The sequence below is a fragment of the Heterodontus francisci genome, chromosome 9, assembly GCF_036365525.1.
Source record: "Heterodontus francisci isolate sHetFra1 chromosome 9, sHetFra1.hap1, whole genome shotgun sequence".
In the NCBI taxonomy this organism is placed as follows: Eukaryota; Metazoa; Chordata; class Chondrichthyes; order Heterodontiformes; family Heterodontidae; genus Heterodontus; species Heterodontus francisci.
Window position 1 is genome coordinate 57,472,501 of NC_090379.1, and position 12,422 is coordinate 57,484,922.

The following is a 12,422-nucleotide window of genomic DNA, read 5'->3' on the forward strand; positions in this document are numbered from 1 at the left end:
CTGTTTCTCACTGCTCTGATCTCGGTCTGTGTCACACTGCTCTGATCTCAGTCTGTTTCTCACTGCTCTGATCTCGGTCTGGTTCTCATTGCTCTGATCTCGGTCTGTTTCTCACTGCTCTGATCTCGGTCTGTTTCTCATTGCTCTGATCTCGGTCTGTTTCTAACTGCTCTGATCTCGGTCTGTTTCTCACTGCTCTGATCTCGCTCTGTTTCTCACTGCTCTGATCTCGCTCTGTTTCTCACTGCTCTGATCTCGCTCTGTTTCTCACTGCTCTGATCTCGGTCTGTTTCTCACTGCTCTGATCTCAGTCTGTTTCACACTGCTCTGATCGCAGTCTGCTTCTCAGTGATCTCTGTCTGTTTCACAGTGATCTCTGTCTGTTTCACTGTGATCTCTGCCTGTTTCACACTGCTCTGATCTCTGTCTTTCACACTGCTCTGATGGCAGTCTGCTTCACAGTGATCTCTGTCTGTTTCATAGTGATCTCTGTCTGTTCCACACTGCTCTGATCTCTGTCTGTTTCACACTGCTCTGATTGCGGTCTGCTTCTCAGTGATCTCTGTCTGTTTCACTGTGATCTCTGTCTGTTTCACTTTGCTCTGTCTGCTTCACAGTGATCTCGGTCTGCTTCTCAGTGATCTCTGTCTGTTTCACACTTCTCTGATCTCTGTCTGTTTCACACTGCTCTCATCGCAGACTGCTTCTCAGTGATCTCTGTCTGTTTCACAGTGATCTCTGTCTGTTTCACTGTGACCTCTGTCTGTTTCGCACTGCTCTGATCGCGGCCCGCTTCACAGTGATCCCTGTCTATTTCACAGTGATCTCTGTCTGATTCGCCCTGCTCTGATCACGGTCCGCTTGACAGTGATCCCTGTCTGTTTCACAGTGATCTCGGTCTGTTTCTCACTGCTCTGATCTCTGTCTGTTTAGCACTGCTCTGATCTCTGTCTGTTTCACACTGCTCTGATCGCGGACTGTTTCACGGTGATCGCTGTCTGTTTCACACTGCTCTGATCGCAGTCTGCTTCACTGTGATCTCTGTCCGTTTCACAGTGCTCTGATCACGGTCTGCGTCACAGTGATCTCTGCCTGTTTCACAGTGATCCCTGTCTGTTTCACACTGCTTTGATCTCTGCCTGTTTCACAGTGATCTCTGTCTGTTTCACACTGCTCTGATTGCGGTCTGCTTCTCAGTGATCTCTGTCTGTTTCACAGTGATCTCTGTCTGCTTCTCAGTGATCTCTGTCTGCTTCTCAGTGATCTCTGTCTGTTTAACACTGCTCTGATCGTGGTCTGCTTCTCAGTGATATCTGTCTGTTTCACAATGATCTCTGTCTGTTTCACAGTGATCTCTGTCTGTTTCACAGTGATCTCATCGCTGTCTGTTTCACACTGCTCTGATCGCTGTATGTTTCTCACTGCTTTGACCTCTGTCTGTTTTGCAGCGCTCTGATCGCAGTCTATTTCACAGTGATCTCTGTCTGTTTCACACTGCTCTGATCTCTGTCTGTTTCACACTGCTCTGATTGTGGTCTGCTTCTCGGTGATCTCTGTCTGTTTCACAGTGACATCTGTCTGCTTCACTGTGATCTCTGTCTGTTTCACAGTGATCTCTGTCTGTTTCACACTGCTCTGATCTCTGTCTGTTTCACACTGCTCTGATTGCGGTCTGCTTCTCGGTGATCTCTGTCTGTTTCACAGTGACCTCTGTCTGCTTCACTGTGATCTCTGTCTGTTTCACAGTGATCTCTGTCTGTTTCACAGTGATCTCTGTCTGTTTAACACTGCTCTGATCGCGGTCTGCTTCTCAGTGATATCTGTCTGTTTCACACTGATCTCTGTCTGTTTCACTGTGATCTCTGTCTGTTTCACAGTGATCTCTGTCTGTTTCACTTTGCTCTGTCTGCTTCACAGTGATCTCGGTCTGCTTCTCAGTGATCTCTGACTGTCTCACACTGCTTTGATTGCAGTCTGCTTCACAGTGATCCCTGTCTATTTCACAGTGATCCCTGTCTGTTTCACACTGCTCTGATCGCGTTCTGCTTCATAGTGATCTCTGTCTGTTTCACAGTGATCTCTGTCTGTTTCACTGTATTCTCTGTCTGTTTCACAGTGATCTCTGTCTGTTTCGTACTGCTCTGATCGCAGTCCGCTTCATCGCGATTGCTGTCTGTTTCACAGTGATCTCTGTCTGTTTCACATTGCTCTCATCGCGGTCTGCTTCTCAGTGATCTCTGACTGTTTCACACTGCTCTGATTGCGGTCTGCTTCACAGTGATCTCTGCCTGTTTCACAGTGATCTCTGTCTGCTTCACACTGCTCTGATCACGGTCTGTTTCACACTGATCGCTGTCTGCTTCTCACTGCTCTGATCGCGGTCCGCTTCACAGTGATCCCTGTCTGTTTCACACTGCTTTGATCTCTGTCTGTATCACAGTGATCTCTGTCTGCTTCACTGTGATCTCTGTCTGTTTCACGCTGCTCTGATCTCGGTCTGTTTCTCCCTGCTCTGATCTCGGTCTGTTTCTCACTGCTCTGATCTCGGTCTGTTTCTCATTGCTCTGATCTCGGTCTGTTTCTCACTGCTCTGATCTCGGTCTGTGTCAGACTGCTCTGATCTCAGTCTGTTTCTCACTGCTCTGATCTCGGTCTAGTTCTCATTGCTCTGATCTCGGTCTGTTTCTCACTGCTCTGATCTCGGTCTGTTTCTCATTGCTCTGATCTCGGTCTGTTTCTAACTGCTCTGATCTCGGTCTGTTTCTCACTGCTCTGATCTCGCTCTGTTTCTCACTGCTCTGATCTCGGTCTGTTTCTCACTGCTCTGATCTCAGTCTGTTTCACACTGCTCTGATCGCAGTCTGCTTCTCAGTGATCTCTGTCTGTTTCACAGTGATCTCTGTCTATTTCACTGTGATCTCTGCCTGTTTCACACTGCTCTGATCTCTGTCTTTCACACTGCTCTGATGGCAGTCTGCTTCACAGTGATCTCTGTCTGTTTCACAGTGATCTCTGTCTATTTCACACTGCTCTGATCCCAATCTTAATCCTAATCTACTTTTTTAATCTTTTCTCCAAATCCCTTTTAAAAACCTATTTCCTTTAAAAATGACGTTAATCTCCAGACCAGATTTCTCACTCATAATTGTCGTAATATTTATATTTGTATATATGACGTGTGTTTTTTACGTTGACAAATGCGATTTTTACACATTTGACACATGATATGTATCATTTGCACAAAAGTTTAATGCAGCCATTCAGCAACTGAACAAGTTAGTTTTCAACACCTTCATTGCTCCGAGACGTGATCAGCATCCCGGAAGCGCCCAATAAACCAATCACAACCGGTAAGACTAGGAAAACTAACCAATCAGAGCCTCCAGCACTGCACCGCCTGCAGCGCGGTGATTGGCTACGGCGCGAAAATTGATTATTTTTAAAAAATCGAAAACAAACGGATCTGTGAACTGGGGTAAGTGAGAGCGAAACACAGAATCAGAATAGGGGTTAGAGAGACAGAGAGAGGACAGGAACAGACCAAGAGTGAGAGACAGAGAGAGGACAGGAACAGACCAAGAGTGAGAGACAGAGAGAGGACAGGAACAGACCAGAAGAGTGAGAGACAGAGAGAGGACAGGAACAGACCAAGGGTGAGAGACAGAGAGAGGACAGGAACAGACCAAGAGTGAGAGACAGAGAGAGGACAGGAACAGACCAAGAGTGAGAGACAGAGAGAGGACAGGAACAGACCAAGAGTGAGAGACAGAGAGAGGACAGGAACAGACCAGGAGTGAGAGAGAGAGAGAGAGGACAGGAACAGACCAGGAGTGAGAGACAGAGAGAGGACAGGAACAGACCAAGAGTGAGAGAGAGAGAGAGAGGACAGGAACAGACCAGGAGTGAGAGACAGAGAGAGGACAGGAACAGACCAAGAGTGAGAGACAGAGAGCACAGCAGGAGGATAAATATATGTTATAGGAGTTAGAGATAGAGGGAGCACAGCAGGAGAGATTAGTTCAGGTAGATAACAGAGAGAGCATGGGAAAATGACAGCAGTGATATAAAAGAGGCACAGTAGGAGAGGCAGGAAGATAATATAGCAGGCGAGAAAGGAGGTAACAGGAGCGTATAGGACTACAGCAGGAGAGAGACTGCAAAAGATAGTGATAGTAGGAATAGGAAGACAGCAGGATATTGAGAGATAGTAAAAGTGAGGAGATAGCAGAAACAGAGAGGGATACAGCACGAGTGGGGAAAGAGAGGCAGGTACACACGAAACGTGTCTCCACTCCTGGTTTGTGCCTTAGAGTAGAGCAAAAGAGTGTGGCAAGTGCCGGGAGCTGCTACGAGATGGTGAACCTGGTGAGTATAGGACATTGACCAAATGCAGTGCCTTATGTTGTGTGATGGGAGATTTCAGCTACTTTCGAATTCTGGGGAGGTGGATTAAGCAGTTTTCAAATGGTGGAGAAAAAATAGTAACCGAGGAAGGAAAGCAGTGTTTTTGCTTTGCATTTATTCCCTCTATGAAATCCAACTGTTAGTACATTCCAATAGCAGTACTATCTGTTCTACTAATTTCATTCTCAACTTCTGATTCAAACCTAGTGGGTTATCCTGTTAAGCTGTTTTTCTATAAATATTTTTCGTGTACCTTCATTCCTTCGAAGGACTTGGGTTTACATTTTTAATTTATAGATTAGCTGATGTCCTGTGATGTTGCTTAAATCTAACCTGGAGTCTGGAACAGGATTGTAATATTTAGCGGTTTACTTGGTCTGATCATTTAGACCTGTTCAGCCACACCCAGTAGGAAAGTAGGCTAAACTAGTCCCATAGCCAATTAAGCATAATTGTTGGAAGTTTCTCTAGATAGGTAGTTGCACAGTTGTTCACACTGTTTTCTCAACAAATGTTTTCGGATATCTTACGGTCAGAAAAATATCAGAAGGAAATAATAGGGTTCATTTCCCTTTTTTTTGTTTGATAACTGTGTGGGTACTATCATTCCACACAGGTAGGATGGGGCCTATAGCTCCCACATTGTATTTCTCTCATAGACAGAATTTGTTACCAGGGCACGGAATTTTTCTGCACGCAAGATGCAGGTGAAATTTCCTGGGATTCAGCTAGAAATCAAAAGAAAGATGTAGCCTGTGGGGGTGGGTGGAACAGGACATTTCTTGCATTTATATATTTTTTTAATTCATTCATGGAATGTGGGCGTTGCTGGCTAGGCCAGCATTTTTTTGCCCATCCCTAATTGCCCTTTAAAAGATAGTAGTGAGCTGCCTTCTTGAACCGCTGCAGTCCATGTGAGCTAGGTACACCCAAAATGCTGTTAGGAAGGGAATTCCAGGATTTTGACCCAGCGACAGTGAAGGAACGGCGATATAGTTCCGAGTCAGGGTGGTGTGTATCTCGGAGGGGAACTTGCAGGTGGTGGTGTTCCCATGCATTTGCTGCCCTTGTCCTTCTAGTTGGTAGAGTTCGTGGGTTTGGAAGGTGCTGTCTACGGAGCATTGGTGCGTTGCTGCTGTGCATCTTGTAGATGGTGTATACTGCTGTCACTGCGTCGGTGGTGGAGGGAGTGAATGTTGTGAATGGGGTGCCAATCAAGTGGGCTGCTTTGTCCTGGATGGTGTCGAGCTTCTTCAGTGTTGTTGGAGCTGCACCCATCCAGGTAAGTGGAGAGTATTCCATCACACTCCTGACTTGTGCCTTGTATATGGTGGACAGGCTTTGGGGAGTCAAGAAATTAGTTACTCGCCACAGGATTCCTAGCCTCTGACCTGCACTTGTAGCCACGGTATTTATATGGCTACTCCAGTTCAGTTTCTGGTCAATGGTAACTCCTAGGATGTTAATAGTGGGGGAATTTAGCAATCATAATTCCATTGAATGTCAAGGGAAGATGGTTAGATTCTCTCTTGTTGGAGATGGTCATTGCCTGGCACTTGTGTGGCATGAATGTTACTTGTCACTTATCAGCCCAAGCCTGGATATTGTCCAGGTCTTGCTGCATTTCTACACGTACTGCTTCAGTGTCTGAATGCTGAACATTGTGCAGTCATCAGCGAACTTCCCCACTTCTGACCTTATGATTGAAGGAAGGTCCTTTTTTTTTATTTAGAGATACAGCACTGAAACAGGCCCTTCAGCCCACCGAGTCTGTGCCGACCAACAACCACCCATTTATACTAATCCTACATTAAACCCATATTCCCCATCACATCCCCACGATTCTGCTATGATCTACCTACACTCTGGGCAATTTACAATGGCTAACTTACCTATTAACCTGAAAGTCTTTGGCTGTGGGAGGAAACCGGAGCACCCGGGGAGAACTTGCAAACTCCACACAGGCAGTAACCAGAATCGAACCCGGGTCGCTGGAGCTGTGAGGCTGCAGTGCTAACCATTGCGCCACTTTGCATTGATAAAGCACCTGAAGATAGTTGGGCCTAGGACACTACCCTGAGGAACTCTTGCAGTGATGTCCTGGAGCTCAGATGATTGACCTCCAACAACCATAACCAGCTTCCTTTGCGCTAGGTATGACTCCAACCAGCAGAGAGTTTTCCCCCTGATTCCCATTGACTCCAGTTTTGCTAGGGCTCCTTGATGCCATACTCTGTCAAATGCTACCTTGATGTCAAGGGCAGTCACTCTCACCTCACTTCTTGAGTTCAGCTCTTTTGTCAGTGTTTGAACCAATAAGATCAGGAGCTGAGTGGCTTTGGCAGAACTCAAACTGAGCATCAGTGAGCAGGTTATTACTAAGCAAGTTCCACTTGATAGCACTGTCGATGACACCTTCCATCACTTTACTGATGATTGAGAGTAGACTGATGGGGCGGTAATTGGCCGGGTTGGATTTGTCCTACTTTTTGTGTACAGGACATACCTGGGCAATTTTCCACATTGCCGGGTAGATGCCAGTGTTGTAGCTATACTGGAACAGCTTGGCTAGGGGCGCGGCAAGTTCCAGAGCACAGGTCTTCAGTACTATTGCCGGAATATTGTTAGCCATTTATATTTGGTAAGTTTGGGAGTGTCTTTTCAGAATCCTTGTGTTATATTAACTGTATACTTGAGTGAGGAAAAATGGCAGCCACAAGTAGTTTTGGAAAAAGTTGCCTGAGCAATTTGATTTGTTTATTTTGCCATTGATTCATAATTGCATGAAAAAGAGTGATTTGATTGGTTCTATTTGTGTTAGTTGCTGGTTTGGGCCGCTTTTTTCCCCCTGTCTATATTTGAGTGAATAAGCATGGTTCTCCCTTATATTTTAGTTAATCTGGTGCAAGTGTGACCGACATCTAACGTGTATCAAGTCCTGTTCACCTATCATACTTGGGCTCCCAGACCTACATTGGCTCCCAGTCACGCAACGTCTTGATTTTTTAAAATTCTCGTCCTTGTCTTCAAATCCCTCCATGGCCTCACCGCTCCCTATCTCTGAATTCTCCTCCAGCCCCACAACCCTCTCAGATATAGGTGCTCATCAAATTCTGGCCTCTTGAACATCCCCAGTTTTAATTGCTGCACCATTGATGGCCATGCCTTCAGCTGCCTAGACCCTCTCTGGAATTCTCTCCCTAAATATGCTCTTTAAAGCCTACCTCCTGACCAAGCTTTTGGCCATTTGCCCTAATCTGGCTTTATGTAGCTCAGTGTCAACTTTTGCTTTATAATGCTCCTGTGAAGTGCCTTGGGATATGGTATTACATTAAAGGCATTATATAAATACAAGTTGTTGTGAAGTGTGCTAGCCAGTTTTCCACAGTACAGATGTAAGCTAAATGTAAAACTATTTTAATTGCAAGGATAATTGGAAGCTGTATTACTCAACTTGGTTTCCAAGTGTAACATCTGGGGTTTGCTTTGATTTAATTATCCGACTTGGGTCAATTACAATTACAGTTTAAGTTGGCAGAGCAGATCTAAAAGGGACTTGCAGCTCAGACTAGCAACAAAACCACACCAGTACTAGGGTGCTTTCACAAACTTCACAGACTTTATTAAGTTTTCCACAATAAGCACAAAATTGTGATACCTAGCAAAGGGCAGTGGTCAGCAGTTGCGTTCATGATGGAACACCAGTCCTCAACCTCCAGTTAATGGCAGTGCCTTGTCTCTTGATTGAACTCAATCTTCTGTCGTCTTCTTGATGATGTGCGCTTTTGGGGTCTTACAAATTCTTACTTTATACACCTTTCCCAGCTTGGTTTATTTTATTTATTTGTATTTTATTTAGAGATACAGCACTGAAACAGGCCCTTCGGCCCACCGAGTCTGTGCCGACCAACAACCACCCATTTATACTAACCCTACAATAATCCCATATTCCCTACCACCTACTTACACTAGGGGCAATTTGCAATGGCCAATTTACCTAGCAACCTGCAAGTCTTTGGCTGTGGGAGGAAACCGGAGCGAACCCGGCGAAAACCCACACAGTCACAGGGAGAACTTGCAAACTCCGCACAACTCCCAGAATCGAACCTGGGTCTCTGGAGCTGTGAGGCTGCGGTGCTACCCACTGCGCCACTGTGCTGCTCATGAAAATCTGTGCCATATTAGGTAAAACCCCATTTCTGTTCATCTGATAGAAGGGCAGTTAGGTAATGACTGACCTATGATGGTACTTTGAGCCTGGTTTAAGTCATTGTCATTCAGTGGTGGGAGGGGGCCTCTAGATTCGAGCTTCCTTGACTATGAATTCCTTCACAAAAGGTGATATCTTGATCCGGTGCACCCTGCTGTGGCTATTCAACCACAGTGACCACTTAGCAGGATTGATATGCGCTTGTCCTGTTTCACAGCTGTTTGGCTAGACATATTTACAGTCTTTACTGGTTAAAAAGCTAACCGTCTCCCTGGGGTAATCCACAGTCTAACGACTTTTAAATAAAGGGTCTCAACATGTTATGACTTGTCCAGAACTTTAGCTAACATCATGCTTTGTGGTTCTGTTACATGCAGAATACAATTTTAACCGTTATACTTAAGGATATGACAACTAAATTCTAACAGTCCTATAATAAACTTAATCCTACACAAGTCAGGTACAGTGGCTGATGTGACATTAAAGTTCTAAGATGATTGATGTATTGCCTATAGAAAACGTTAGGTTGCAGGCCTACCCCTGATACCTGTTGACTCCCTTGTTTGTCAAGAATCTGTCTACCTCTGCCTTAAAAACATTCAATGATCCTGCCTCCACCGGTCTCCAGGGAAGAGGCTCACGATCCTCAGAAAAAAATTCTCCTCATCTTGCAACATTTTTCTATATTAAAAATTATTGATGCTATTTTAAAGAGTATAGACCAAGAGAATATAAAATAGATCATCATAGAGCAATCTGGTGCGAGAATCAGCACAGGCACAATAAGCTGATTGGTCCCCGTCTGTACCATGTGGTACCATTTTGGTAGTCTGTATCAATGTATAAGTAGTAACTGAATCTGACCAAGGTTTTAATTTCACATTTTTATCTGTAATGGTAAATACAAAATAGCATACCTACCAGAATGTCTGCCATCACAGAAAATGTTATTCTGGTACACCAGCAGATTAACATTCAACTAAGTTGAATTAAGGGTTTAATTTTCAGCAACAGCCTCCTTGTCAAAACACTTAAGTTTTATTGATGCAGAGTGGTGTTCTGTACTAGAAAATAAATGAATGCAGGGAAACAAGTTGTTTTGTTCCAATATTCAGCATTTATAACAGTCCTGTTGCTGGAGTTCCTGTTCTAATTGGGGCAAAGTGTGATGGTGTTAGTGAGTGTGAATTAGAAATATTTATTAAGACAAACCACATGAAATTGCACTGCTGTTGACTTCTAGAAAGTCATTTTATTTTTTATGTTGTCCAGACTGGTACAATGAGAACAAGTGAATTTGACTCTTCAGATGAGGAATCCGAAGAAGAGCACCAATTGCCATTACAAGTATCTTGGTAAGTAGCTGCAGTAAATTCACTGCTCATATTTTTCCACAGTGGTCATTTTCTATACACACACATTAATGTATGACAGAAACAAGAAATGCTGGATTCACTCAGCAGGTCTGGCAGCATCTGTGGAAAGAGAAGCAGAGTTAACGTTTCGGGTCAGTGACCCTTCTTCGGAACCGACAGCACTAGCCTCTGTCAGCTGAAATGTTAGTAATGTTAGAGAAAATTGCAATAGAATTCTCTTTTTGTGGGAAGGTGTAACTGCTGTACTCTCATAGCCCTCTTAACTTGTGCAACAGGTGAGATTAAGGTAATAAATTCATTCTCTAAAAATCTAAGTTTCTTTCAAACAGAATTTTAACAAATGTACTTTTTAATAATTTCAAAGACTTGCTTAACTCACCACTACAAAAAGCAGGGAGCTTGCAGCATAGACACAAGCTTTCTTCGTGCTGCAGAGTCAATGGGCTGGATTTGTGCTGGAGCCAGGGTTCCTGGTGCCGAGGGGAGCCCCACCTCAGCCTTTTTGCACAACCCCTGTGCAAGCCCCACCCCGCCACCGCCGCCGGAGCAATCTTCTGGTCTTTTAACTTTTAAGTTTCACGAGCCAGGATCCCCTTCCCTTTAAAGATAGGGATCCCGCCTTCAAAAGCTGCCGGCCAATCAGAGGGCTGGCAGCTCAGCAGTAACAGCAGCGTCACCGGAAGCGGTGGCCACTGCCAGTACTGCAGAAGCCTCAAACCCTGGCCCAATGTTGGAACCCTGAACCACAGGTAAGTTACTATGCAGGTGCAGCACATAATTAGGAAAGCTAATAGAATGTTATTGTTTATTGCAAGGGGAATTGAATACAAAAGTAGGGAGGATATGCTTCAGTTATACAGGGCATTGGTGAGACCACATCTGGAGTACTGTGTACAGTATTGGTCTCCTTATTTACGGAAGGATGTAAATGTATTGGAAGCAGTTCAAAGAAGCTGTACTAGACTAATAACCTGGAATAGGTGGGTTGTCTTATTAGGAAAGATTGGACAGGCTAGGCTTATATCCGCTGGAGTTTGGAAGAGTAAGAGGCGACTTGATTGAAACATATAAGATCCTGAGGGGTCTTGACAGGGTGGATGTGGAAAGGATGTTTCCCCTTGTGGGAGAATCTAGAACTAGGGGGTAACCATTTAAAAATAAGAGTTCACCCATTTAAGATAGAGATGAGGAGAATTTTTTTCTCAGAGGGTCGTGAGTCTTTGAATTCTCTTCCTCAAAAGGCTGTGGAAGCAGAGTCTTTGAATACGTTTAAGACAGAGGTAGATAGATTCTTGATAAGCAAGGGGGTGAACGGTCATTGGGGATAGGCAGGAATGTGGAGTTGAAGTTACAATCAGATCGGCCATAATCTTGTTGAATGACGGAGCAGGCTCGAGGGGCCAAGTGACCTGCTCCTGCTCCTAATTCGTAAGTGAGGTGGGGTCGCTGGGGCTGGGGGGATGGTCATGCAGTGAGGTGGGGTCGCTGGGGCTGGGGGGATGGTCATGCAGTCCAGGATGAGGGGGGGGGGTCCTGGGAGAAAAGTGGTTCCTGGTGGGGGTCCTCCCTGGGCTACAAATTGCCCACAATGGTGCGACCCCACCCCCACCAAACCCACAGGGAGGGTGCCTCCTTTTACAAGACGATCTTCCCGCGTGGCGGAGGATCCCCCCCCAACCGCTGGTAAGATCCCAGCAGCAGCGGTAAAAGATTCTTAATCGGCTGTTAATAGGCCACTTAAGGGCCTCAATCGACATCTAGTTGTGAAGGCCCCCCTGCCCTCACTGCGATAATCCTTGCCCCCACCTCCAACCCCGCCTCAAGGCCACACAAACTCACAGCCAGTCATTTTTCTGTATCCATTTAGCCTTTCCAAATACTAATCTAGTTCCTTTTTAATGATGCTATAGTCTCTACCTCAATAGCCACTTATCATAAAGCATACCAAGTTCTAATAACCCTGAGTCTGTGCCCTCATTACTGATTTGCTAAACTCTGGCAGCAATCTTTTGCTATCAACGCTTTTCATAATTTTGAAAACCTCTATTAAATCTCCTTGAACCTGGATACTGCAAAAGCTATGGGCCCTGACAAACTTCCGGCAATAGTCTTAAAGACTTGAGCTCCAGAACTGGCCACGCCCATAGTCAAGCTGTTCCAGTACAGCTACAACACTGGCATCTACCCAACAATGTGGAAAATTGCCCAGATATGTCCTGTCCACAAAAAGCAGGACAAATCCATCCCAGCTAATTACTGCCCCATCAGTCTGCTCTCGATCATCAGCAAAGTGATGGAAGGGGTCATCAACATTGCTTCCAAGTGGCATTTACCCAGCAATAACCTGCTAACTGACACTTGGTTAGGGTTCCGCCAGGGCCGCTCAGCTCCTGACCTCATTACAGCCTTGGTCCAAACATGGGCAAAAGAGC

At 45.1% G+C, this 12,422-nt stretch overlaps 1 protein-coding gene across 3 annotated transcripts in view; it reads left to right on the forward strand.

Moving 5' to 3' along the window:
• The first annotated feature begins 3,417 nt into the window (after window positions 1–3,417).
• The window catches only part of LOC137373790 (cyclin-dependent kinase inhibitor 3-like), a 28,996-nt gene continuing 19,991 nt past the window's right edge, over window positions 3,418–12,422 (forward strand). The window contains exons 1-2 of one of the 3 annotated variants that reach the window (XM_068039161.1): window positions 3,418–3,475; window positions 9,887–9,969. In XM_068039161.1, coding sequence (XP_067895262.1) covers window positions 9,896–9,969 — 74 coding nt within the window. In that variant the 5' untranslated portion in view covers window positions 3,418–3,475; window positions 9,887–9,895. The other 2 variants (XM_068039160.1, XM_068039163.1) reach the window with 2 other exon arrangements.